Source organism: Labrus mixtus, chromosome 18 (genome assembly GCF_963584025.1).
Source record: "Labrus mixtus chromosome 18, fLabMix1.1, whole genome shotgun sequence".
Taxonomy (NCBI): domain Eukaryota; kingdom Metazoa; phylum Chordata; class Actinopteri; order Labriformes; family Labridae; genus Labrus; species Labrus mixtus.
Window position 1 is genome coordinate 9,391,088 of NC_083629.1, and position 22,458 is coordinate 9,413,545.

Below are 22,458 nucleotides of genomic sequence, written 5' to 3' on the forward strand. Positions count from 1 at the left end.
CCCTCACATTACATCCTGCTGACAGCACATGAAGTACAGCGCCCCCTGTGGACAGCCCCTCACATTACATCCTGCTGACAGCACATGAAGTACAGCGCCCCCTGTGGACAGCCCCTCACATTACATCCTGCTGACAGCACATGAAGTACAGCGCCCCCTGTGGACAGCCCCTCACATTACATCCTGCTGACAGCACATGAAGTACAGCGCCCCTTGTGGACAGCCCCTCACATTACATCCTGCTGACAGCACATGAAGTACAGCGCCCCTTGTGGACAGCCCCTCACATTACATCCTGCTGACTGAAACAAACTCTCCGCCTCTAGTCGCTGTTGTCTCCTGCGGTGTGCGCTGAAGCCAGCCAAACAGCACTAAAATGGCGCTTACTTCCCAAGGAACAAAGAAAAAAGTTTGCTACTACTACGACGGTGAGTGCTTTATTATGTATCTGTTTTAAACACGACGGATGCGCCGATGAATGAAACCCGCGACATTTGCACCGACAAAAGGGTTTGCACTTTGTTTCACCTCATGCTAACCTGGCACGTTAGCTAACCTAGCTAGCTTAAGTCGCGGGCGGTCGTCTACATCTCAATCGAACATCCTGTCGCTAAGTCCATACAGAGTGTGTGTGCCCCACAAATTATGATATTGATCTTATTTAATACACGCATTGCCTTTGCGATGTAATTTCGCGCGTTTACCTGTGAGATACTAGTTCTTAAACTAGATTAGTTATGGTTACTAGCTAGAGCGCTAACAAAGGGGATACGCGTACTTCATTAACGCCACAACTAAGCTAACATTCAAATGGGCCATGTCGCTACATGTACTGCCTGGTAGTTCTAATATAATGATACTGTGATCGGCTGTGTTCGCTACGAGTGATAAAGCGACATCCTGATCGTGTATCTGTGTACTTTGTAGAGTTTAATGAAGACATAGATGACCGTATATGTTAAGGGTTAATGTCCGTCTGTCTGCAGCATCTTTTACAGAAAAAGCATGATTGTACCTTTGAATTTCTGCACCATCCTGCTCTACACTCATTATGCATGAGTTTTTTTGTGTTACATTGCATTGAAAACATTTAACATTACAACCTGTTGTGTTTTCGTTTCCCTCCTTTCAGGTGATGTTGGGAATTATTACTACGGCCAGGGTCATCCTATGAAGCCCCACAGAATCCGCATGACTCACAACCTGTTGCTTAACTATGGCCTGTACAGAAAGATGGAGATCTATGTAAGTTAAATGAAGAGTGCAATGCTTTAAATACGTCAGTGTATATCCTGTTTTTAATGAGACTAAATTGTGTGTTACAGCGTCCACACAAAGCCAGCGGTGAGGAGATGACTAAGTATCACAGTGATGATTACATCAAATTCCTTCGTTCAATTCGACCGGACAACATGTCGGAGTACAGCAAACAAATGCAGAGATGTAAGTATGGGCGAAGAGTTGGGTTGTGGTTTTTTTGCGTTCGCCCTCATCAAACTCTTGGAGGAGAGCAAAAAGGATGATCACTTCTCTGCCTTTGCTTTTTACAGTTAATGTGGGAGAGGACTGTCCAGTGTTCGACGGCTTGTTTGAGTTCTGCCAGCTCTCAGGAGGGGGCTCCGTCGGTACGTTGTTCCTCTTAAAATGACCACTCGTGTTTTGTTGGGGACAGTATTCGTGACCGTCTTCGCTCCCCAACAATCTGTTGAGGTGTGTACCAGTTGTAGTTGCTAACGCTCTCCACCTCCCTGTGCTCCAGCCGGTGCCGTCAAGTTGAACAAACAGCAGACCGACATTGCTATCAACTGGGCCGGAGGCCTGCATCACGCCAAGAAGTCTGAGGCCTCAGGCTTTTGCTATGTCAATGACATTGTACTGGCCATTCTGGAGTTACTGAAGTGAGTAAAAAAAAAAAGTCCTATCACAGCCACCCCACGGATGTTTGCTTGTGTGTTTGAACACATTATCTTTAAGTCTAACTTTAAGAAAGAACAATATCACAAACTATACGTCTCATCTCAACAGTTTTTGGACTGAAATTATTTTTTCCCCCTCTTCTCTTCTTTCCAGATACCACCAGCGAGTTCTGTATATAGATATTGACATCCATCATGGGGATGGTGTGGAGGAGGCATTCTACACCACAGACCGTGTTATGACAGTTTCCTTCCATAAGTATGGAGAGTATTTCCCTGGCACAGGGGACCTGAGGGTAAGCCTAAAAACATATTCAACAGATAAACAGTTTTCTTCATTGTCATATAGTGAACTAACTTCTGGCCTGTTCTCTGCAGGACATTGGTGCTGGGAAGGGGAAATATTATGCTGTGAATTACCCACTGAGGGATGGGATTGATGATGAGTCATATGAAGCCATATTCAAACCAGTAAGTTCATCAAGACATGTTGACTGTGATGTTTTTGTAATTCAGATCTCCCTTGATGTATCATCTGAGTGTGAATATCTTGTTTTCTTGTGTAGATAATGGCCAAAGTGATGGAGATGTACCAACCCAGTGCAGTGGTTCTGCAGTGTGGAGCAGATTCTCTGTCAGGAGACAGGCTTGGTTGCTTTAACCTCACCATTAAAGGTCAGTTGACAAAACATAATGGTCCCCTGATAACACTGTAAGCAAAGAGGTTTGCAACAACTGTCTTGACAAGTTGAGAAGAGAGTCCAAAGTATTTTCTTCTTCTTTGCTTAGGTCATGCTAAGTGTGTTGAGTACATGAAGAGTTTCAACCTGCCATTACTCATGCTCGGTGGAGGAGGCTACACCATCCGCAATGTGGCCCGCTGCTGGACGTATGAGACTGCTGTAGCCCTTGATACCTCCATCCCCAACGGTGAGTCTATAGGTGTACGCTGTATTGGATATGGCAGTTTTAAGACATCCCTCTTGGCTTGGGCAGTTTCCCTTACTTATTACAATTATTAGTGGAGAACTACATTTTGTACAGTTTGCTTGAAATGGAGGTATTATAGACATGAAACATTGGTAGCGGCCTCATTCAAACAAGTAAATGACTTCATATTTATTTGATTTTGAAAATGTAAAGTGTATATATTCTCACTTTTGAACTTGACAGAGCTCCCATACAACGACTACTTTGAGTACTTTGGACCAGACTTCAAGCTGCACATCAGCCCCTCAAACATGACCAATCAGAACACCAACGACTACCTGGAGAAAATCAAGTGAGTGCATGAGGTGGCCAATAGTGTTAAGGCTTTTTTTCTCTCCCTCTTATCCATTTGAAATGCTAATTTGTATTATGCATGTTGTGCAGCACCAGCAAGTCATAATCCAGTCTCCTCATCGGTCAGCAGCTCCTACATGTTTTGTGTTGTGATATGAAAGTTGAAACTTGGCCAAGTAATTGATAAGCGCCTGTATCTCTACAAATAAAGATCAATTGATTGATGTCGGTTCACTGTGAAATAGATTTAGCTTCTGGTCAGTTTTTTTTAACCTGTATTCTGTCCTGTAGGCAGCGCCTGTTTGAGAACTTGCGCATGCTACCCCATGCCCCAGGAGTTCAGATGCAAGCCATTCCTGAGGATGCTGTGCAGGAGGACAGCGGGGATGAGGAGGAGGATGACCCCAACAAACGCATCTCCAGTAGGAACACGTCACAAAGTCACACCATATGTCCTGCAGTCAAATCTGTGAGCCATGTTTTAATCCAACCCTGTCCTCCTGTTACTGTTTAGTCCGTGCTCATGACAAAAGGATAGCATGTGAGGAGGAGTTCTCCGACTCAGAGGATGAAGGCGAAGGCGGCCGTAGAAATGCAGCCAGCTTCAAGAAAGCCAAACGGGCCAAAACTGAAGGAGAGAAAGAGGGAGAAGAAAAGGAGAAGAAAGGTGAGGAGGAAACAAAAGGTATCTATTCACTTTTTTTTTTCTCATTTTCTCACCTTTCTCATGTTAAGTTTGAAACAAGGGAACTTTTTAACATTTCTTATGAGTTCACATTTTAAGTTAAATCATCCCATATGATACAAAGCCTATGTTATCTATAGATCTATGATTCTTTTTTCTTTCTTTTTTTTAGAAGTAAAAGAAGAAGAGAAGGTGCCTGAAGAGGAGAAAATGGACACATCAAAGTAAGACACACACAGCATTCTTAATGTTGTTGTCTAGGTTGTGGCTTGTTGGGAGTGTTAATTATAACCTTACTCTGGATCTCTTCTAGGCCAAAAGAAGAGTCCAAGACACCCTGAGGTCCTCCGCAGTAAATTATGCCAGCGCAACTGATCCGGACGGATCCTTGTTTTTTTTTCTTCTTCTTTTTTTTTTTTTCAAGCAAGATTTTTTGGATAACTCATCTTTCCAGGGTGCTGCTGTGGAAATCCATGAAGGACTATACCTTTTAAATGAGGCCTCCCCTCTCTTGAAATGGGACAGGGATCCAAACATGATTTTCTAGGTCACCTTTTCAACCTTTGCTGTTTATGGACTGAAGTCAGTCAGTGTTTGAGTATTGTTTTTGTATGCCTTCTCATTTTATATCCTTTATTCTCTTATGCTATGTCATTTGCCTTCCCCAGTGAAGCTACTCTGTAAAAATGGCTTAGTACATGTATGCTTTTATATATCTGATGGATTTAATTTATTTAAATCATAGATATTTTGGCTACTCTGTTTTGTCTTTCAGTCACACTCTTTTCCTGTCTTTGAATATGTAGTTGAAGCATGTTTATGCAATAGATCTTTTTCTGTAATACATCTGTGTCACTGGTCTTGCCTGCCACGGTCACCAAGTGTGGTAGAGAGGGTTGCTTATACCTGAATACCCTTTACACGTCACAGTTGACATATTAGTCTTATATTTTAGGATGTAATTTAGTGTGCGCCAATTACTGACAAATTGACATCTTTGGGAAGTCTCTTGGACTCCTGCCTCGCTGAATTGAAGGTGTTTGAGTCCTGTCAGATGAGTGCCAATGTCAGGGTTTTATTCCAAGGAAATTAGGACTTGTATGTCTAGTAGTACTCAGTGTAAGACAGGATTCAAGATAAGTACTGGACTTCAATTGTTGTATATATTTATATTCTGAAACATGAGTCATAGTATTCCACAAGAGAGCGTGCAAATGTTCTATAAATCTGACCCGGGTGTGTGTGTTGAGCACACTTTTAAAACCAATAAAAAAAAAACTGCCCTAAAAAAGATACAAAGCTTTTTCTCTGTAATTTAATTAGAAATAAGATTTTAATCTTTCTGGTCTCAAGAAAAAACATCATTTTAAAAAGCAAACAATTTTAATATTCAGAAACCACTAACAGTGCTGTTTTTTTTTTCTTTCGTTAACAGTATGCAAATAACAGAATTCTGGACCTAACCAACAGCAGAACTGTACCAGGAAATGATTTCCCTCCAGAGGGAATAAAATGCATTTGGTTTTGCTGTTAAGTCCTTAAAGTCGTCTTACGACATGACGTGTAACAGATAATACAACAAAGTCAAAACTGACAGTGCGTTTTCATCAAGGCGAGCCCAGCAGTTTCCAACCTATCTCATTAGGTTTATCTGCTTCAGAGCCATTCACTCTGTTCCACTGCCGTGCTGGACTCCAGCAGCTCATCCTGCTCTGCAGGCTCTGCTTCAACATCTGTTTGTGGGACTCTTGTCTGAGGTGAAGGCTGACTGTGAACAGCTCTCTGAAAATGCACCTGAAACACATTATATTCAAACATATCAAGAAGCCATCTCTAAATTATAATTCTAATAAATAAAGATTCAGCAAGGGAAACATAGTGAATAATATAGATGTGTATTTAGCAGCTGAAGCAACAATTAAAGGACATGTAATACAGGCTGACTTGTAGTAGTGTTTGGCTGCAATTATTAAAATTTGATTAAAAACTCACATCACATAAAGTTGACTCCTTGACTTAGCATTTTTTTATACAAAATGTTATTTCAGGGTCAAAGGTCAAACATTGACAACAGTTTATTCATAGAGCGATATTTAAATTTTTGATCTGTGCGGATCAGGTGCAGATACATCCAAAGGGTAAATATACCAAGGTGCTGTTAATGATGTGTGCTTCTTAAACTTGCTGCTTTAATTTTACTTTCAAGATCAAGCCATGTGCTTGTGCACTGAGACAGCCTGAGATAAGAAACAGAAACCACAGTGAGTAATCGCTCCTCTTGAAATGTCCCTGGAACATGTCTCGCATACAGTAAATCTGTGATCTTGAACTCCCACACTTTTGACATTTTCTTTCATTTTTGATTGACCATGAAAACCAATCACTTGATCCAACAGCTGACTTCTGCCCAATAAAAAAATAAAATATATATTCTCCATTCTGCAGTTAGGTATACTAGCCTGCCTGCATTAAATTGATCGATACACCAGATGTACATCAGCTGCTAACATTGGTGCATGTCACATTTTTGGACGATGGGCCAATGTGTGTCAAGGAGGCTGAAATCCACTGATACCCTCTGTGCATCCCTGTTTTAAACTCATTTCCCCCCTTACTGTAAAACCTTTATATTACTACAAATGAACATTTATGCTAAAACAGATAACGTCTCAAGCCAGTGTCTGACTGAAATTGCTTGTGGGATGAATACCACAATAATCAGTCTTGAAAAACTCTTGCACACTAAAGACAGAAACACTGCCTATGACAAATAGTGCAGGTCTAGCAGTGTCAGTGATCTGAACGCAACTTACCGCCTTGGCCCGGATCGGCCTCTTTCTGCACGGACAGAGGTAGAGGAATGAAGTACAGACAGCAAAGCAGCGGAAGGAGAACACTGTTTCCACCACGCACATCAAGATGAGAGGCACCCACAGAATGATTGTTGTGCCCTGAGTTAACACATACAAACAAAATCATTTAACTAATTATTGAAAACTTGTTTTTTTTTTTACACACCAATTCAAAAATATCCAAACTTACATAGATACGAGTGGGATCAAAGGGGCATTCGTATGTGATGCTGGCAGAGGAGCCGACATCTTTATCAGAGAACGTACAGTGTGTTAGCAGGCTCCATCCTTTGTGAATTATGGCTTTAACAATAGAAACCGACAAGCCCAGGATGGCGGCAACTGCCAGTAGACCTGCAATGAAACTGAAGACCAGCAAGACCCACTGCTGCAAGGTACAAAAACAAAATGAAAATGTTGGTGAAAACACAACTCTTCTGATCTTCATTGTGCAATAACTTGACAATACAAAGCTTTTCAATGTAAAAGTAAGAGGGTTGTACAGAAGAATTATGAAATAGAAATTCCAACTGAGATTAAAAAAAAAAAAACAAGTGTTCAAATTATTTCTACATTTGCCTGTTTATTAACATTTTGAATAACTTGTATTTTCTGTGTCTACACTTTCCATGCGTTCACGCATAACAAGTTCTAACAGGAGCCGGAAAATGACAGATACTTGCTGTATGGAGAAACTGCAACAAAGAGAGGGGAGCAGTATTTACCAGGATCCTGTTTCTCTTGTTTTTGGACAGGACAATGGCTGTTATTCCACTAATGATTCCCTAAGGAGCAGGAGATGTTTCGTTATAACCAACAGAAATTCAGTGACAGATGATCATTACTACTCAAACAGGTCCTATTTAAGGATTTAGAACTCAATACATGGACTTTATTTACACATCTGTAGCATGCTTGGATATCGAGTTTTATGTAATAGCAACAAACCATTACATACTTTTTTGTGTGCATGATTGGTCTGTCATAACCTACTTTAAATATCAAATTACTCCTTAACTACTTAATGCACATCTTCTTCAACTTACCACCAAGCCGGCCACGATGGCAATGACATTAGAGATGGCATATTCCATGGTACTAGCCGCAGAGTGCAAATTGATATGTCTGAGCACAGCGCCATGCACAAGTGCTCCGAGAAGAAAGTTGACATGGCCCACCAGCACCAGCCCCAGCCCCATCTTCATCAGGGTCTTGTTGTCCTTGAGGCTGGCACAGCATACTCCTAGAGGAGAAAGAGACATTTTAAGCAACATGGCCTTTGGGGAAAATGTAAAAAGACTCATAGCTAGCTTTGCATATTGTTTGTACAAAGGTCCACATTGTCAGACTAAAGCATGTAATAAGCTGTGTGTGCATCAATTGTTGACAGGAATCAATGTGGTGCTACAAGATGTGATTACAGTACAAGCATACATATATTAAAGTAAACCGATAAACAGAACAAGCTGTATATCAGTGCAGTAAAGTGAGAACTTGTGAGAGAGCTGACTTCATTGCAGGGAAGCAGTTTCAGCAAAGTCAAAAGGAAGCGGGTCGGTGGTTAGAACAACGTGCAGAGCTTGAGATACAAGGCAATCACCACAAAATATACAGGACCCCTGCAGAGGCAGGTGACAATCTTCTTCAGTGCACTGTGCAAGGGGTTGTGTTGCACTATTTTGTTCATTCCTAAAGGGCAAGAGTGAAACACCGACCCAAATGAAGGCCCCTCCTTATTACCAACAAGGCAAAGCTTTGGGAGGGGTTCAAACATTCAACATAACCTTTTATCTGACCTATGAGGGCTCAGGTAGGAACAGAAACCTCCAAGTGGCCTGTCTCATTCAGGCTGAGTTTCTGTGGAAAAACTCACAATGTTTTTGGTCATAATATTTGTAAAACCATGTTTGCTGCCACTCAAGTACACATCATCACATCCCGTCAATCTAATTAACAATAACACCATGATATTATATTCACAGTATTTACATGTTCATAAAGTGGATGTATGTACACTCATCAGAAAGAATTCCTTGAAACTGAATACTCTGGTACAAAGGCACCATATACCTCTTGTAGGCTATAGCTCAGCTGTCTCCTATTTTTATTCTCTTTACAGTCAATATGAATGTAAAATGTGGGCTTTACTGTAGTATAGAGATATGTGTGACCAAATGAACAAAACAATATGTCCCAGTAGGCAAATAACCGAAATGTAGGCGTCTTTCACTAGAGCTCGCAGACCACGCCTAAAAAGTTTAGTACGCAACACACCGATATATTCTGAAACGTTTTTGAAACACGATTAAAGTGCACTTACCTAAATTTACCATGATGGATTTTATGTCCTCTTAGATTTCATTAGTGTACAAGTTATATTGGAGTCATTTTTGACACCTTTTTTTTTTCTTAACCCTCCGCTCCTCGTAGGTCGTTGACTTCCTCTACAGCCGCTCACCTGCCTACAAACAATCGTAACCTTCCGCCTACCTGTGCGGAAGCTCCGCCCCCCCTGGCCTTCATTAACTGTAAGAGATTACTGTTTGGGGAAAGCATTTAGTTTTAAACATATATTAGCTGTTATTCAAACAGACTTTTTACATTTAAACATTATAGCAAAACTTCTGACTACACTGTAGCCTATATGAAGTGATGAGTCTGCAATCTTTGCTCTTTGCTGCTGTAACAATGTAAATTTCCCCATTGTGGGATAAACAAAGGATTATCTTATCTTATCTTACGAGTATGGTATTTTACCTGCCCTTCTGTAAAGCTATTACAGCTATTTCATAGTCTTTAGGATAGTGACACATATTTCTCTTTGTTTGCTTCAGAAATGTATAAACTAGTAGGCTATAGTAGATCTTGTGTTACAGTGAGCATTTATAATAGTAATTTAATAAGTTCCAACAAATATCAAAGAAAATAAAAAGTTGTGTAACTTACGATGTATATCTTTCTAGTTAAAAGAAGAGTAGGACATCATGATAAATCACAGTCACACCAAAATTATTGCTGAGTTATACTATACATAATACAGTTTTCCTTGACCCAGTCATCTTCAGGTGATGGTGCTTCTTTTATTTCAAATTGAGACAAACAGGATAGTATCTTAAGATATAATTTACCTGAGCTTTTACGCTCATTTACTAAACTTTAAATATTTGCATTGTAGAAAAACATGCACAAAAGGATGGGATAGGATAGGACAGGCAATCCCGTACAGCAACATTATAAAATCTCTTCAAATTAAAAATATATCCGTAGCTATAAAAATACAGTGATGCTATATTTAATGAGAAATAGCTTATAACTTGTAGACAGTATAAAAACAAAAACTGTTTGTGTGCAGAGAATGAATGAATAAATAAACAGTTATATTGCAGTGATTAAGTGAATAAAACTGACAATTAATGACTTTACCTCCTGAGTATAGAAGCACACAAACAGCATAATTAACTGCTGCCTACCAGACTTGTTAGCTTAATTACCAGCACCTGGTCCTCCTGCACAGAACCTTTTTAATGACACACCTGGCCAGGAGAGTGATCAGAGTGGTTGGCCCACTTGGAGGTTTGCAATGGGGATTGTACAGGTTTTTCTTTGCATTTTTGCTGGACATGTCATCACTGTTCAGTCAGTAATACACGAGCTGGATGCCAGGTTCCCTCATAATTTTGCAGGCTTTTTTGACCATATCAGGCCTTTTCCATTTGAAGGAAACTTAGATTTCTTTCCATATGACTCCATCTTAAGCTCATGGCGAAATCCGACTCCTGAGTTCAACATGCTTGCTGAATTGCCTCCCATCATGGACATTCCGCAAGTAGAGGTGTTTTGTGATGAATCTAAGCTAACCCTGCTGGTTAATAAGAGGTCTAATGGTGTCAAATTGGCTGCAGAGGAGATCCAGTTGGGTGATGGCTGCTTCAGCAATGGAGAGACGCCAAATCAATTTGTCTTCACTTACAGTTTGGATGAGTGTGGAACAACACGTGTGGTAAGTTGTTTAAACTGCAGCTTTACAGATTTCTTTATTTCCACAGCTTTCTGTGGGTCTTTCTGAGACAAGACTCTGTTGCAGATGCGGAACGGTCTTGGGGTGTTCACCAATACTCTCCACTTGAACACCGAAAATCCTCCCAACACCTGGTGGCCAACGCCTTCCTCAGTGCACATCTCCTGCATCTCTAAGAGGTCAATCAATTGTTTACTTTTAACATTTTTAAAGGCCACAAAAAAGCACACTAAAGGAGGCTGTCTGTCTTTTCAGGTCATATAATTCTCAAAACTTGATTGTATCAACTGCATTTCCAAAGGATGGCAAGACCTTTAATATCAAAGCCATGAACCGTGAGTAATATAAGTCACTTGTGTGCCTGTATTGTTTAATCATTTATGCAGAAATGTACATTGTGTCTTTTTTTTCTTTCCTGCAGCATCCTGGTATGGCACCGCTGACTCTAATGTGTATAAAAGAGGCCAGGTTATCAACTTTCAGGTGTCAGCCAGAACCAGGTACGATCAGGAGCAGCTTTACATCCAGTCCTGTTATGTCTCTGCATCTCCTGAGCCTTCGATTAAACCCAGATATGCAGTCATAATGAATAAAGGGTAAGAAGCCACTCAGCAACAAGTTGTAAAATGTGTCCATGTTGTTAAAATCACCTGGTATATCCTCACTCCCCACCAGGTGCACCGCCCTCTTGGGTTCTCCTCATGCTGCTGTACAATTCGTGACCTCCAACAGAGCTGATGTGGTTAATTTTATTCTGAACACAACTTATAATATTTCTGAGGTAAGTTTTTCCTATTTTTTATTTTTTTTTGCCATGTTCATCTGTATCACTTTTTATTATTTTTTTTTAAACTCTCCTCCCCTGAAGCTGTACATCCACTGTAGTGTCCTAATCTCAGACAAGGGTGTCACCTTTGGCTCCAAATCCTGTAACTACAATGTGATGAAGTCAAGGTAGTTACATATAATCTGTTAGTGACGTGAAGTTTAGTATTTTTTTTTTTCATCTTGATGAGGTTTTTTTACATTTCAGATGGGACGATCTGAGTGGAACTGCAGATGTGTGTGACTGCTGTAGCTCAAAGTGTAAAGGCCTGCCAATCAGGCATCTTGCTGAAGGTCAGAGAATTAATTTTTTTCACCCCTAAAAATTGTCTCAATAAATGACATTCTCTATTTCTAACTCAAGTTATCTGTGCTGTGTGTTTTAGATGCCATGGCTGTTGTCACCACTGGACCCTTTGTCATTGTGGATGAAGAAGTAACAAGTCCTGAGCCTTCAGTTTCTGATCCACAAGAAACCCCCAGTCTTACTGACTCCATGCAGTCTGATTCCTCTGATGGTGCTGCAGCTACAGACATGGTTGTTGCTGGTACTGCTTTATCAAGACACAAGTTTTCTCAAATCCCACAGGGTGTCAATGTGGTGGTGAGTGAGGACCCAGTTGCTAGACTGACCCTTTGGCTACCTGGACACATAAAAGAACATGTTGAGACTCTTGGTTCGGCCTCTGTAGACAAATTATTACAGGACATTCCTGAGCTGCAGCCTTCAACTATAGTTATGGAATCTTTTTTGAATTCAAAAACCAATATTGGAGATCAAAAATTGAATTTCATTACCCTGGTGGATGGTGCCATAAAGCGCCCACATCTGGAAGAAGCAGCCATTAATGAAGAAAGCAAGAGAAAAAGGTGGTTTGAACCAACTGGAATGTTTAGTTCAGAGTCTCCACAAGAAGTTGTCACCTCTCTGCCAGAGATACCCAGAAATGTCCTCAATAAAGATGACTTTGACAAAAGTAGAGAGGAAAGGCAAGCAGATGCCGCTGAAGGAACATATGCTGCTCTACCTATAATTCGCACAAAACTTCAGTTTTCCAATGATGCTGATGGGTCACAGGTGTTGAGTTATGAGGAAGAAGAGCTGACGCAACAAGAGGGGAAAGATGTGACCACAAGAGTTGGGGTGGAGGGAAATGAAGGAAAGCAGGAACACACACCAAGAGCAATACTTCAAGCTTTCCTGGATTTGTTGAGGTTTCTTATGTTTGGTTAATTCAAAAATAATTTCAGGTTTGATTTGCTCTTGTATGTTGGTGTGTTTACATGTGTAAAATATGACTAACTCATTCTATCTGTCTCTTTTTATTGCAGGATGAGCGAACAAGAATAACTGCAGCTTTGTAACATGTTCTGTAATACTTTCAATTAATAAACTATTGAAAAATGTAGGCCAAATTGTTTTTTTTATTTTTTTTTTTAAATTAAACTGGTAGGCTATTTCATGGTTTCTGGTATAAGCAATGCAGGTTCAGACTTCAATAAATAATAAAAAAAAAAAGTCAAACTATCCTTTAAACGCAATGACTTTCTTTGATTAAATTGTGGCTTCATAGGTCTGGAAAAGTCCACAGTAGCTTGTACCTTCTATGAAAGCTTTTATCTTCCCACCCAGATGTCGCTGTGGGGAGCCGGGCTGTGTAGTTGGGCGAGTAGCAGTGTGCGCTCTCCCTTTTATGCCGCATGCTCAGTGAGTGTGTGTGTGTGTTTTTTTTTTTTTCTCATCCTAAATTTGACCCTGGCCACTATTTCCTCCGTACCGCCGCTCTCTATAAAGTGCCCATGCGTGTCCTTACGCAGTCTCTTTCCCCGGCCACAAAACAACCGTGAGTGTCTAACTCACTGTTCTTGAAAAACTTAAAATAAAAATAAAATAAAAAATATAAAATCTACAAAATCTTTATAAAAACAAGTACCGCAATACTTAAAGAAAAACAAACGCTTATTACAAAAATAGCAAAACATTAATTTAAGAAAAAAAAAAAAAAACAGTTGGAACCAGGAGGCCTCGGGTTTAACCCGAATTTGGCGTTATTAAAGGAAGAAACACTTCAGAAGACCTCGCTTTATACCGTGATTTTTCAGGTTCGACATTTTCTGAGCACGCTTGAACAGAGAGCCAGCTGTCAGTGTCTTTATTAGGTGAAGCACAGTTCGGACTCGGAATATTTTCATACCGGCTATTTTTCTCACGCCTTTTTGAGGGAAAGGGGAGCTCTGCGTTCATACATTCAGTGGAGTCCGAGATATGAACACAGCAGCTACGGGGAGTTATCCGATGGCTTCTCTCTACGTTGGCGACCTGCACCCCGACATCACGGAGGCTATGCTGTATGAGAAATTCAGCCCAGCCGGACCGGTGCTCTCCATTCGAGTATGCAGAGACATGATCACCCGGCGATCCTTGGGATACGCGTATGTTAACTTTTCCCAACCTGCCGACGGTAAGAGATGAAAAGTGTGTGATCACTGCATAGTTTGAGCATGTTACCTGCATGTGTAGAAGTACACGCATCATACAAATATGAACTATGTCACCTTATTCTGTCAATGTCAATAATCTCAGTCTGTATTGTGAATACAATTAGGGAAATGTGTCTCTTAATTTAAAAAAAACATGACCTTGCTTCAATAATGTTTGAGGTGCTATTTTTGCTTTTACTTTTAAGACATCCATAGCAGTTCTTTAGGCTGGTTGAAGAACTAATTTGACCCATATAAGCCGGGCCCAGTTCTTGTGTACTCTGCTAAAAATGTGTGAGAGAAATCCCTTAACATATGCAGAGAAGACAATTTAAGATAACAGAATAGAAGTGCCCATCAATTAAATCACAAAACAAGGGAGTATGTGCCTATTACAGAGCTAATGTATTCATTCCAAAATGACCTATTTCTGCTCCTATTTAAAGGCCACAGAGTAAAACCAATTCCCATTGCCCTCTGCTTCTACATTCACTGAAGACGAGGAACAAAAGAAAAGTGCAGCTGAGCAATAGCCCCTGCTTCATCTCTTTTTATTTAAATGTGTGTTGTCTGGTACATGCAGTGATATTAAAAGCGTGATCCTATTGGTATTTGGATTTTACTCCATCGTAAACCTGCATCTTGTTAAGGAATAGGTGAATCATATGGTTGACTTTTCTTGTCATAGTTTAACCACTTAAACTGCTTCAGATTGTTAATCCAGTCTCATGCACAAGTGTCTCTCCATAACATGTAACTAATGTGAGGAAGTGTCTTTTCAAGTTACAGCCAGTGGCATCCAACCATTGAGTAATAACAGCAGATGGTGTGGTTATCTTTGAAGGACTGTCACATGCTGTTTACATTTTGTGGACTTTTTTTTTTTCTTCGATTGTTTCAATGTGAAACACCTGTCACAAAATATCTGTGCACATGTGTGGAACCAAAAGCCATGAGGGGTTACAAATGGCTGCATTCCAGGAAGGTAGTATCACTCACTTGAGTAAATGTAGTAAGAGCCACAAGTGAGAAGACACCATTTGTTATTGGAGGTGTAGACATGGGGGATGGTAGCTTTTTTGTATTTACATGGAGTCCCTGCACGTGTCTGTAGGACAGGAGTCTTCTTCCTTTTAGTGCAACAAAGAATATGAACATTAACACAACTGGAGCTGGTCAGTTCAGCTGATTCCGTGGAGACCATATAGATAGTTTGCAACTTTGTTAGATTGTTGTCGTGCTGTAACCTTGTGAGTAAACAGTGTTACTCATCTGAGCATTCTAGTTGAATGTGTTTCTTCCCCATCAATGGTAGAGAATGCTCTACTCTCCCTCCATGCCAGCACATACCTCACAGGACCCCTCTCTAAATATAGAAGGTCTTTTCTGAGCAGACTACAATTTGCCTGCTGGTTATACTTGAAAGTTCCTAACATGTCATTAATGATTAACCACAAGTAATTGTCAACATTTAAAAACGATATCTTAGTGTGGTTGTTAATGACGTCACCTAAGGTAACAACTTTAATATATCATTTAGATCTCTTGGGGTTTTTTATGCTATAAGATTCCCTCTCTGAACCTCCAGAGGTCCATATGTTTGAGAGTAAAAACACACCTTATCTGAACACACGGGCTGTGAAGTACAATTGCGAGCCAAACTGCTGATGCCAGCAGACGCAAGGCAGCTCTGTTTTGTTTACCAGACACTTTTAGTTGGAAAGCCTGCACTGTGTGTGTGTGTGTGTGTGTGTGTGTTTGTGTGTGTGTGTGCGTGTGTTACTGTGGAGTAAGTGAACAAAGGGATGTTTGGCATGTGTAGCCACATGGACATGAAAGCCTATATTTGAGTTAAAGCAATAAATGGAAAGAGGAATAGTAGAAATTCTGAAATAAAATTGGGCCCACAGAAGACATAATGATTTGATAATCTGACAGTTGTTCCAAATGAATAATTAACACCATAATTACTTCTATTGTTGTTCTTTGGTGCTACCATTGCAACGGGCCGAGGTGGTACTAGGCCCAGCAGCATGTAGTGAGTGATCGAAGGCAGCCATGTGCTGCCAGCCTGCCCACTGCAGCTGCCCCTACATTTGTCCCAGCTGCTCATCAGCCACATGGCCCACTGCAGTAACTTTACCGTGATACATTGGGGCTGGTAAATCGTGGGGCAGCAGGGATTCTCCATTGAAGCAGCATACATGCAGCAAGGAAAAACCGTTTTAGTACAATCCAGTGTTTGTTATTGTTGTTATTTGAGTGTTTTAAGGCAGTGCTCATGTGATTTAAAGGGACAGCTAGTTGTCACATAGTAGTTGCATGATGCATTATCTGTCGTAACGTGCTGTAGTGACTCACATGTTTTCAGACTTGCTCGATGTAAACAAACACCCATGACCCCCCCCCCCCCCACCACCTCTCTGCCCCTTCAGCTGAGAGAGCCCTGGACACCATGAACTTTGACGTGGTGAAGGGAAAGCCAATCAGAATCATGTGGTCCCAAAGAGACCCCTCCCTCAGGAAGTCTGGAGTGGGCAACGTGTTCATCAAGAACCTTGACAAGTCCATTGACAACAAAGCACTGTATGACACCTTCTCTGCCTTTGGGAACATTCTCTCCTGCAAGGTACAGTTGTCTTTACGGTGACTGTGGGACTTTTCAGGATGAGTGTTGTTTCTTTAATGCATTTTATCCCTATTGTTGGATACAAAAACTCCTGCTTAAAGGTTTCACATGAATAGAGCTTCATAAGTAAAAAAAAAATCATTTCCAATATTCATTCCCTGTATAAACAAAAAAACGAGTCACACTGTTGCAGTCCTTCCACATTTTGTAAAAAAAAAAAAAACATCCTGATTTGCCTTGTACAGACATTTAAATATGGAAAAACCGTGCCACACTTATGTCTGCCTTTTAAATACAAACTACAGCTAGCAGCCTGTTAGCATAAAAACGGGAAAGAGGAGAAGCAGTTAAAGCTTATTTATTTACAAATTGGTCACGTCTTGTTGACCAGAGTGAGAACAGTCAAACCTTAAATATAAAACCTCTAATTTGTGTTCATACCACAAAAGAATCACTTACCCACAAAATATTGTGCTTAGTTTTTGTTCTGCTGTTCTTATGAAAGTCGTCAGAGTTATACAGTACTTAGGTTGCACTTTTAAGAAAGGTATCGATCTTATCATTTAACTCTCTACAAGAAAGCGAAAGAGTACCTTGCCCTATAGATCTTAAACTGTAACATTAAGATTAAGTAACTGCAGGGATGAGTCATGATGCCTTTCTAATGGATACATATTTACCTTCATGTCTTCCCCTCCTACAGGTGGTATGTGATGAAAATGGCTCCAAGGGCTATGCCTTTGTCCACTTTGAGACCCAGGATGCTGCTGACCGTGCCATTGAGAAGATGAACGGCATGCTTCTGAATGACCGCAAGGTGTGAGTGTCTGATCATCTAGGAACTGGGGTCCAAGGGGGGTCGGTTGTTGATAGTGTTATTAAAAAAAATAATTTATTAATTAAATTAGCATAAACTAAACATTTTTTTCCAATGTTAGTTCAGACATTGCAGCACTTAGTGAGTATATGGTAGTTATGGTTATTGCCTTAAAGTATTACACTGAGATTCATTATGTGTCTTAGGGTATAAACATGACTGTATTTCACTTGTGTTGGGTGAACTGACTTTTTGTGTCTTCTTTTCAGTTTTTGGGTTTTGTGTGTAAATAATTTGACTAATAAACCCACCTCTCACTACCACTGGTGTGAAGATAACCTCTAAACATATAGATAAAAAAAAACTAAAAACTTTTTATATATCCTAATCTTTCCTACAAGACGCATTTCTGTTGCCTCATTTGTCCACTCGCTGGTCACCGGTCTTGGAGTGTTTGTATGTGTGTGTGTGTATGACCACGCTTGTGTGTTTTAGTGATGGATCGAATGCAGGAATGCAAAACTGGATGTCGGAAGGAGAGAGAGGTCATCATAGCAAGGTATATAAGATCATTTGGTCCTCCTGAGCTTTCCTTTGTATTGTGAGACTCTGTTCCTCAACCCCTCTCCATCCACCTCCTCATCAAGTTTTGGACCAAGAATTAAGATGGTTGTCACTGTGTTGTCTAGCATGCCAGCATATCTGCCTGCCTCTGGTGATATTAACAAAAGTTGGATGATATTTTTCAATGTCTACACTTGGAATGATGAGTCACATGGGGAAAGGTAGCTGTGAATCTGTTTTGTGGATGTTGTCCCTGTACTCTTTTACTCCCTGTGCTTATGTGGTCAGGTCTTCCTCTGTCATTGTCGAACTTTCCCAACCTGGAAACCCAAATGAGGATTTTCTTTGAAAGCAAACAGCAAGTGATGGATCCTGGTTTGTTTCTCTCTGTGTGAGGACCGTTTTAAAAGAGTGTGTGTTGCTGCTTTCCCTCTATTTCAGGTTTGTGGGTCGTTTCAAATCTCGCAAAGAACGGGAGGCTGAACTTGGTGCCAAAGCCAAAGAGTTCACCAATGTTTACATCAAGAACTTTGGCGACGATATGGACGATGAGCGGCTGAAGGAGATGTTCGACAAATATGGTAAGATCGGACAACATTCGCTGGCAGCTCTCTGTTGTTCTAGTTGTGAAATCTTACCCGACCTTTAACATGTGCAGGTAAAACACTCAGCGTAAAGGTGATGACTGATCCCACCGGCAAATCAAGAGGCTTTGGATTTGTTAGCTATGAGAAACATGAGGATGCTAACAAGGTACTTTAGTCTCATGGAAATGTATTAAGTTGAGTTTCATTAGTGATTCCCTCTTTTGATAATGATTTTCATCCGAAGGCTGTAGAGGACATGAATGGCGCAGAATTCGGTGGTAAGACTGTGTTTGTGGGCCGGGCTCAGAAGAAGATGGAGCGGCAGGCAGAGCTTAAGAGGAAGTTTGAGCTGCTGAAACAAGAGCGGATCAGTCGTTATCAGGTATGCAGAAAATAAGCTCTGATTTAAAATATAAATTCAATCAGTCCCTTAGTATAAACAAGCTGCTTTTTTGGTATACTGTATGTTTCATGACTGTATGTATTTTTTTCAGGGTGTTAATCTTTACATTAAGAACCTTGATGACACCATAGACGATGAGAAACTGCGCAAGGAGTTCTCTCCATTCGGATCTATTACAAGTGCTAAGGTGAGAAAGTTCATCCAGAGGTTAGAGTGTATATATTTAATCAATATAAATATACAGCAACAGCATGATTTTATCAAATGCCTGAAGTCACTGGGGCACAATCTGTTGTTTAGGTGATGCTAGAGGAGGGTCGTTCCAAGGGCTTTGGCTTCGTCTGCTTCTCCTCCCCTGAAGAGGCCACCAAGGCCGTGACCGAGATGAATGGACGCATCGTTGGCTCCAAACCCCTCTATGTGGCTCTTGCTCAGCGCAAAGAGGAGCGCAAAGCCCACCTTACCAACCAGTACATGCAGCGTATCGCTGGAATGAGGGCCATGCCTGCAAACGCCATCATTAATCAATTCCAGCCCACCAGTGGCTACTTCATGCCAGCAGTGCCTCAGGTGTGAGAATGAACTTCTGTTAAGAACATGCTTGCCATAAAGGCTAAAATCCAATTAATGTAATGTAAAAAATGGTTGAGTTGCTATGTGTTTAATGTGAAAGGGGTTGCTTAGACATCTACAGATAGTTATGACTTGACATTACATGTCTCAGAAGCTCTTAGCTTTTTTGTGAGATAGCGTACTATTTTATTTTGGAAAGCTGGTTACTTTGCTGTCCAGTGTCATCAGGAAGACAGATCTTTTTTTGCACTAAAGTTCAAAAAATCTGATGCATGCAAACTGAAGATAGGCAAAAGAAGCAACTAGCTTTGTAGATTGTGGACCTGTAGCCTAAGGGCCAGATGTTTCATACAGGAGTAAGTGGAGACCAAATGTGGAGCTATAAAGGGAATTAATACAAGATAAATATTTGCAAAGTGGACAACTCAAATGAAACACCTGTGTTGCATAATGTCTTCTGAATGTGTTAAATAGTATCTACTATGCTTTTGAGTTGATCATAGCAGGGGTAAATATGTCAGTGTTTACAGTCAGAGTTGACATACACAATCTGTTGATGTAGATTTAAGATCAGGTAACAGTTTTTTTTGTTTAATTTTGTATTTCAAAGCTGAAGTGGGTTAGGGTTCCTAAGATTTTCAAGTGACATTTTTTACCTTTTTTTCCAGAGGACACTTTGATCCTTTGGTTTCCATGTAATTACCATGTTCAAATACCAGACAATACCGGAGTATTTCAGCAGAATATGCTTTTTTAGTGACATATAATGATACAATTTTGTTACTGGTATCCATCAGGCCCAGAATAGGACAACATACTATGCACCCAATCAGCTGGCCCAAATGAGACCCAACCCCAGATGGCAGCAACAAGGTGGCAGAGGTCAAGGTAAGACTGTGTCACTTTATGATCATGCAGCTGCCCTTAAAATACACTTTTTTAAAACTTTAAATACAGAGTTAAATTACCATAATAGATTTATTTTAAATATTAAAAAAATGAATTTCATTCTTTGTCTCTGTTACTGTCACTAGGGGGTTTCCAAGGGATACCTAATTCACTACGCCAGCCAGGACCCCGTGGCAACTTGAGGCACATGTCTCCTGGTAACACACAGGGACCACGAGGTGTGTTCATTAATAGTAATTGATCCAGTTGACACTATCAATTTGCATCATCATTTCATTGACACTACATGAACTATAACGCTGGTCAAGACACTGAGTTCATGTTTTTTTTATCTTCTCTTCAAGCTGCTGGCCAGGCCATGGCTCCTCGTCCCTCGATGGGAGTCCCCGGCGGCCCCCGTGCCATGCCTCCTTACAAATATGCCACTGGTGTCCGTAACCCAAACCCCCAGGTTGTTCAACCTATTGCTTTACAGCAGGTGTGGAAGAAATACCAGTCAGATCTCAGTGTGTTCCTGTCATTTCAAACAATCAAAGCTTTACATTTGACTTTCTAATTTCTTTCCCTGTGCCCTCCAGGCTCAGCCGGCTGTACATGTTCAGGGCCAGGAGCCTCTCACAGCCTCCATGCTGGCTGCTGCACCCCCTCAGGAACAGAAGCAAATGCTAGGTACAAATCCTATAACATTATGCATAAACTCTGATGCTTTTCAGCCTTCATTAGATTTGATTGATTTTTTTTTCTGTATTTTTCCAAATAGGTGAGCGTCTTTTTCCACTGATTCAGTCCATGCATGCCAACCTGGCAGGAAAGATCACCGGCATGCTGCTGGAGATTGACAACTCTGAATTGTTACATATGCTGGAGTCTCATGAATCTCTGCGATCAAAGGTACTTTTCTCCCTCCATTTTTGACACAATGCCACATGTATGTCTTTTATCCACTTGTTACTGTGTTAATTTGCTTTTGTTTTGTGTTATGTTACTACAGGTGGAAGAGGCTGTTGCTGTGCTACAAGCCCACCAGGCAAAGAAAGATGCCACTCAAAAAGTGGGTGGCCTGGCTACTACAGCTCCACCTGCTGCCACATCCTGAAAACTGTATGCTGCAGTAAGTTGATATGATAATAAAAATCAGTTTAGCTATTCATACTTTCTGATTTTGTCTTTACAGAATGTAAGCTTTAAGATGGTAACGAAGAAATCCTTGTTGTTTTAGGACACAGAAAACTGAGCAGAAATGGGGAGGGCCTTACTATGGCGACTCCAAACACCTGACTCCTCTAAACAACTGTGCAAAAGAAAAGAAAAAAAAGAAAAGAAAAATGTAATTTAAAAAATCTACTTGAAAATTTTGAAAAAATGTTACAGTTCATAATTTTCTAGTTCTGTAATTATTTTAAACTGCATACCAAAAGATATAATACTAATACATCTTGAATGGAGGCCCTTCATTCTGTGGCAAAGGACAAAAAACTTTTTCTAAAAGGAAACGAGCCTTGTTCTTTTTCTTTGCTTGACAGTTTTATGTTTGATTTGAAATGAAAGGCTTCTCCATGCTATCATGTTATCATTGGTGTGTGGTATTCTCAATAAAGGGATGTTACATCATGGTTATCACTCTTGTGTTACTTTAATGCCTACATTTATTTATTACGTTTCTATTGTATATGAGTAGCATAAAATATATTCTATAGTATATACCTTAGTCTCGGCCCAATAGTTGTTATGGAGGATGTTATTTTAGATGTTACCTCTTGTTTAGTTAACAGGATCTAAGTAAGGAAAAGTAAACCTTTAATTTTCCTTTAAAGAAGTGTTTTGAACAGATGGGCCTGCACCAATAAATAAACAGTAAATAATATTTGTTTCTGAGTTTTCATAAAGAAAGTTGGGACTTTGATGCCATGAATTG

At 40.4% G+C, this 22,458-nt stretch overlaps 4 protein-coding genes across 8 annotated transcripts; 3 read left to right on the forward strand and 1 right to left on the reverse strand.

Moving 5' to 3' along the window:
• The first annotated feature begins 279 nt into the window (after positions 1-279).
• Positions 280-4,729, forward strand: hdac1 (histone deacetylase 1). Of its 4 annotated transcripts, none has more exons than XM_061062317.1 (14): positions 280-428; positions 1,133-1,245; positions 1,326-1,443; positions 1,551-1,625; positions 1,760-1,898; positions 2,071-2,212; positions 2,295-2,387; positions 2,483-2,591; positions 2,706-2,846; positions 3,090-3,198; positions 3,492-3,622; positions 3,715-3,885; positions 4,061-4,109; positions 4,199-4,729. In XM_061062317.1, exons 1-14 carry the CDS (start codon positions 377-379, stop codon positions 4,224-4,226), a joined length of 1,470 nt encoding a protein of 489 aa, XP_060918300.1. In that variant the 5' UTR covers positions 280-376; the 3' UTR covers positions 4,227-4,729. The 4 variants fall into 4 exon arrangements, with proteins under 4 accessions (XP_060918300.1, XP_060918301.1, XP_060918302.1 ...); XM_061062318.1 differs by having other exon boundaries at positions 3,715-3,867; positions 4,058-4,109; XM_061062319.1 differs by having other exon boundaries at positions 3,715-3,867.
• Positions 4,353-9,218, reverse strand: tmem54a (transmembrane protein 54a). The gene is made up of 6 exons (XM_061062321.1): positions 9,058-9,218; positions 7,784-7,980; positions 7,463-7,522; positions 6,928-7,125; positions 6,699-6,836; positions 4,353-5,679 (listed from the first exon to the last, which is right to left on the reverse strand). The coding sequence occupies exons 1-6, from the start codon at positions 9,068-9,070 to the stop codon at positions 5,542-5,544; spliced, it is 744 nt and encodes a 247-aa protein (XP_060918304.1). The 5' UTR covers positions 9,071-9,218; the 3' UTR covers positions 4,353-5,541.
• A 1,056-nt stretch (positions 9,219-10,274) lies between these two features.
• zpcx (zona pellucida protein C) lies at positions 10,275-12,986 on the forward strand. The gene is made up of 9 exons (XM_061062302.1): positions 10,275-10,737; positions 10,822-10,934; positions 11,011-11,090; positions 11,177-11,351; positions 11,431-11,536; positions 11,624-11,709; positions 11,789-11,874; positions 11,967-12,181; positions 12,913-12,986. The coding sequence occupies exons 1-9, from the start codon at positions 10,318-10,320 to the stop codon at positions 12,943-12,945; spliced, it is 1,314 nt and encodes a 437-aa protein (XP_060918285.1). The 5' UTR covers positions 10,275-10,317; the 3' UTR covers positions 12,946-12,986.
• A 396-nt stretch (positions 12,987-13,382) lies between these two features.
• Positions 13,383-22,156, forward strand: pabpc4 (poly(A) binding protein, cytoplasmic 4 (inducible form)). 2 transcript variants are annotated; one of them, XM_061062300.1, is made up of 15 exons: positions 13,383-14,042; positions 16,497-16,690; positions 17,394-17,509; positions 18,513-18,652; positions 18,730-18,824; positions 18,903-19,040; positions 19,153-19,248; positions 19,362-19,631; positions 20,432-20,522; positions 20,669-20,761; positions 20,888-21,021; positions 21,122-21,212; positions 21,304-21,434; positions 21,535-21,654; positions 21,763-22,156. In XM_061062300.1, exons 1-14 carry the CDS (start codon positions 13,847-13,849, stop codon positions 21,637-21,639), a joined length of 1,890 nt encoding a protein of 629 aa, XP_060918283.1. In that variant the 5' UTR covers positions 13,383-13,846; the 3' UTR covers positions 21,640-21,654; positions 21,763-22,156. The 2 variants fall into 2 exon arrangements, with proteins under 2 accessions (XP_060918283.1, XP_060918284.1); XM_061062301.1 differs by having other exon boundaries at positions 20,888-20,994.
• The last annotated feature ends 302 nt before the right edge of the window (positions 22,157-22,458 follow it).